Source organism: Perca fluviatilis, chromosome 7, assembly GCF_010015445.1.
Source record: "Perca fluviatilis chromosome 7, GENO_Pfluv_1.0, whole genome shotgun sequence".
Classification (NCBI taxonomy): domain Eukaryota; kingdom Metazoa; phylum Chordata; class Actinopteri; order Perciformes; family Percidae; genus Perca; species Perca fluviatilis.
The window spans coordinates 36,762,666-36,767,665 of NC_053118.1; the positions used below are offsets into that span (position 1 = coordinate 36,762,666).

The 5,000-nt window shown below is 40.8% G+C and overlaps 1 protein-coding gene across 1 annotated transcript in view; it reads left to right on the forward strand.

Moving 5' to 3' along the window:
- atp2c1 (ATPase secretory pathway Ca2+ transporting 1) overlaps positions 1-5,000 on the forward strand; it is a gene marked incomplete at its 5' end in the record, with an annotated part of 32,159 nt that overhangs the window by 2,156 nt on the left and 25,003 nt on the right. Inside the window, 3 exons of the mRNA XM_039806172.1 lie at positions 686-775; positions 2,583-2,687; positions 4,770-4,926. Of these exons, the coding sequence (XP_039662106.1) occupies positions 686-775; positions 2,583-2,687; positions 4,770-4,926 (352 nt within the window). The remainder of the gene's footprint in view (positions 1-685; positions 776-2,582; positions 2,688-4,769; positions 4,927-5,000) is intronic.

Below are 5,000 nucleotides of genomic sequence, written 5' to 3' on the forward strand. Positions count from 1 at the left end.
GTAGGTTTCCAACAGCGGGACGTCCAACAGTCTGCTGCTAAAGCTATGAGCTAAAAGACACAAACTAGCACTGGTCACTGCTGTTGTCTGAAAAACAACACAGACGGGACAAAACGTTGCGTTTACTGGTAAACTGGTAAACATCGTGACCGGCTTATGATGACCGACTGTTGTGGAATTTTCCTCACGTTACTCTGTCCTCTGTGACTGTCTACATCTAGAAACTAAGCTGCGCGGTGCAGGCAGGGAACAGCTCTGATTGGCTCATGGAGACATGTGATCAGACAGTGGTTTATGGAGCGCTAGATTGGCTTTGCAAAAACTGTTCTATGAACGGAATGACGCATTTTAAATATCGCTCGATCACGCAAATTTGATCGTGGGAAGCCAAAATCGTGATCGTGATTAAAATTTGATTAATTGTGCAGCCCTAGTCCACACGTCCACCACACATCTCTGGCTTTAAAAGTGGGCTTACATGTGTAAAAAATGACATTTCAAAACATTTCTGTTGTCAGAATCCCACCACATGAGAGTATTTAGTGTTTTATCACACTGTACAAATTAACCCCACACTTTATTTGTTAAAAGATGGGCATTTGTGAAGCAGAGAAGAGTTATTAATTGACCTGTCTGTCTGTCTCTTTCTCTCTCTGTCTGTCTGTCTGTCTGTCTGTGATGTTAGGTTGGCTGTGTGTGTAATGACTCCATCATCAGGAACCACACTCTGCTGGGACGACCGACCGAGGGAGCGCTCGTCGCCCTTGCCATGAAGGTAAACGCACACACACACACACACACACACACACACACACACACACACACACACACACACACACACACACACACACACACACACACACGGCTGTACTGCAGATGCACACCAGGTCACTCAGCTCACATATAGAATATTTTTCTTTACCAGAAAGAATCAGACAATACTTAGAAGCATTATGTCACATTAAAGGGACAGTTCAGCCCAAAATCAAAAATACATATTTTTCCTCATACACAGGGCCGGCCCGTGGCAAGAGGCAGTAAAGGCACTCGGGGCACCGGCAGTCCAAATAAGTACAGAAAAGTAAAAATAATAATAAAAAAAATGCCAAAACTTTCGAAGTGAGTCATACATGCATGGCTGTGAATATTATTTTGTTCATACAGTAAAACACGCTGATCTTTTGTTTAAATTTTATATTTTTGCGCTCAGGGGACCAGCGAACCAGTAGAGAGAACTCAGCTCTCTGTGGGGAAATAAACAAGTGGTTCGGAAAGCTGAAAAAATAACAAGTCAACCTGTCACTTTGAAGTGAATGTTTAGTTATGCCGTCAGGCTGGCGCTATTATGTGCCTGCACAGAAAACTAATCGCTATTCAAATTCCTTTATTCCTTTTATCTATCACATAATCTATCAAATCTGACCCGTTTACAAAACCTTTTCTATATCAGAAATTTGACAAAAGAACGTTGAAAAAAGTGACAAATGTTGGAAAAGCAGGAAAAAAATCAACAAAAACATTTATTTTCTTTTAAACAATGAAAATAGTGACCAAAAGAAATTGGAAAAAGTTACAAAAAATACATCAAAAACATTGCCACGGTGATATAAACTTGTTACAAACATAATTAAAAAAAAGTGCCCAAAAATTTGAAAAGTGACAAAAAAAACATCAAAAATATCATCAAAGGTGACAAAGAATTGTTAAAAAAAAAGTGACAAAAACTTGTTTAAAAAAAAAAGTAAGGAAAAAAACATCAGAAAAAGAGACAAAGAAATAATAAAAAAAAACACCAAAAAAGCAACTAATAAATTTGAAAAAAGTGACAACAAAACATCAGAAAAAGTGACAAAAGAAACCTCACCAAAGGTGAAAAAAACTTGTTTTAAAAAAAAAAGTGACATTAAAAATTTTTAGGGGAAAAAAAAGTGACAAAAAAATGTTGAATAAAATCCACAAAAACATGTAGAAAAAGAACAACAAAATGTTGAAATTTTCCACCAATGAAAACACAACGTTGCAGGTCGACAGGCAGACAACACAAGGGTTCAACACAGTCCATTGATTTGTGCACTTGTCGTCACTGGCATGTTGATGCTTTGATTGTTTTTTGCTGTCGTAGTTATGTATTTATTTATTTTTATCCACATGGATGGGAGCGATTGTAGAAATGAATTGTCCTTTTGGGGATTAATAAAGCAATCTGAATCTCTTCTGAGCGTGACTTTTTCATTTTTAAGGATGCTCAAGTTGCAACATTATTGCATTTCTCATTTGGTTCGGTTAGCTTTCACACATTTGGTTCGGTTAGCATCCCACGCTGGAAACACTCGCTGGTCTTTTGGACAGAATACGAGTCTGTCTCTGTATGAGCAGGCGCTCCTCCGCTGTGGGATCCAGCTGTGTTTTTATTGTGATTCAGCTGTGTTTTTTCTGATCCAGCTGTGTTTTTTCTGATCCAGCTGTGTTTTTTCTGATCCAGCTGTGTTTTTTCTGATCCAGCTGTGTTTTTTCTGATCCAGCTGTGTTTTTTCTGATCCAGCTGTGTTTTTTCTGATCCAGCTGTGTTTCCTGTCTTCCAGATGGGGCTGGAGAGCCTGCAGCAGGAGTATGTCCGTCTGGAGGAGCATCCCTTCAGCTCGGAGCAGAAGTGGATGGCCGTCCGCTGTGTTCACCGCACCCTGCAGGTCCGCATGTTCTAGTGTTAATTTTGTCACCTATTTTTAATTTAGTCTTAGTCTTGTGCCAAACATTTTTGTTAGTCAAGTTTTAGTCGACTAAAAGTCTCGTCATTTTAGTCTAGTTTTAGTCAAAAGAGAACTCAAGGTATCTTAGTCAAGTTTTAGTCGACTAAAAGTCTCGCCATTTTAGTCAAGTTTTAGTCAAAACATTTTAGTCTTTTTTTTTAAATAAATTATTTCTGATAACCATTTCAGTCAAATAGTTATAAAAATAAATAAATTATATAAAGTTATATAAATATTGAGCCTCTTCCTTATTTCACCAGTAAACGACAAAAACAACCACTGCATGGGGAAAGGATATTTTACAATAAAATAAATGCAGCACGAAACTGGCGAGTCGTATTTCAAGTGAACGCAACATATGTTGTTTTTCAGACAACGGCAGCTACAGACTGTCGTACGTCTCGTGTTGGAAATAGAGACAAACCTTTACACCGTTTAGCTGTCAGCATTGTAACCCTTTTATATATGTCAATGATTGTAACCGTGTTTACTCCAACTGCTAGCTAACGGTATGCTAACGTTACCTGCTGCCAGGTATAGTGTTAACTAGCGCCCCGTGCAGCGATGTTTCGGTTGCCTCTAACGTCCGTTTAGGAGCATCAGAGAGAAGCGCAGGCATTTAAGTGGCACCTAAATCTGCGTTGCTGTTCGGTCCGGTAGATAACGGTCGTTAGGGCACCTGTCGGTGCCGTAGCAACGGTCCGGTAACAGCTGAATATTCTATCTACGATGAAAAGTAGAGACGATTGTAGACGAAAATGAAGAGAGATTTTATCTTAGTTTTTATTTTATGCAAAACATTTTAGTCTCGTCTTTTTCCGTCAACAATAATGCACGTTAATTTAGTCTTAGTCAGCGTTTTTGGACATCGGCGCAGTCTCGTCATCGTCTCGTCTTAGTCATGGAAAAAAAGGTCGTTGACGAACATATTTAGTCTCGTCTCGTCTGACGAAATTAACACTAGCGTGTTCTCCACCTGTACTCGGCCATCCACAGAACCCCCTTTTTCACCAACGTTTACCTCGTTTTTCATTCTCTTTTACCAGGAATGTTTCCCTATTGAGATTCAGAATCGGGCTCTTTACTGCTCAAAGAGTTTCACATAATAGAACAAACAACAGACTTAAAACAAAACAACAAATTAAGTCAAACAATAAATGATCAGTGTTCAGTAACAGACAGTCCTTGGCTGTGTCTCAAAGCGCCTACTGTCACACTTCAAGCACTTAGTTTTAAGTCAGTTTTAAAAGTCAGTGCACTGAAAGTACCAGGATGACCCCCCCTAAAAACGGTCAAAAAGTTCAGTGTGGAACGATGGACCCTACTGGCACTAAATGGGCGCCGTCTGGACTACGCAGAGGAAAGGGGGAGGGACCAGGGACGTCGACCGGCAGCTGATTGGACGAACGCGTCACGTGGGTCTGGCTTCTCCCGAATTTCAAAACCGAGCATAACGGGCGGCTCGTTCAGAATACGATATCTCATATCGTACTGAAATAGTTCACCGAAACGTGCTTCTGAAAACATTTTAAGCGAGAAATAGGCCGTGCAGTTGCTGAATCGGTCTTCATTTCAGATCAACAAAAGGTCAGTTTAAAAGATTTCAGTTTAAGATTTTCGTCAGATTTTGAGAGACTCTAGTCACTCTCATCCCGCTCGCCATTTCCGGTAAGCGTTTTAACATAACTGTTCCTTTTGGGATAATACTAACCATCCAAAAGGGGGCGCTACGGCAGGAAGTGGTCAGTGACCATTAGCAGTGTACTGACGGAAGTGTGCGAAATGAGACACAGTCCTTAATTCTGTTTTTAAACTCTACAGATCTACATTCAATATGGTGTTTAAAAGACCGATTGTCTTCTAGGAAGAAGCCCAGAGTATTTATAAGCTGAGACTTATTCTCGTGTTGTGTTCTGCTTGTGCTTGTGTTGATGAAAGCCTCTTTATACGTGTCCCCACCCTCCCTCCCTATCTCCTTCCTTACCGCCCTCCCTACCTCCTTCCCTCCCTCCCTCCCTTTAGGATAAGCCGGGAGTTTACTTCATGAAGGGAGCGTATGAGCAGGTGATCCGCCTCTGCAGCTCCTATAGCAGCCGAGGATCCACACTGTCCCTGAACCACCAGCAGAGGGAGCTGTACCAGCAGCAGATCAGCTACATGGGCTCAGCTGGTCTCAGAGGTACAGAAACGAAATCGGTTTGTACAGACGGAGCTGCATCGGTCGATTAGAAAAATAATCAAGACCACCAGTAT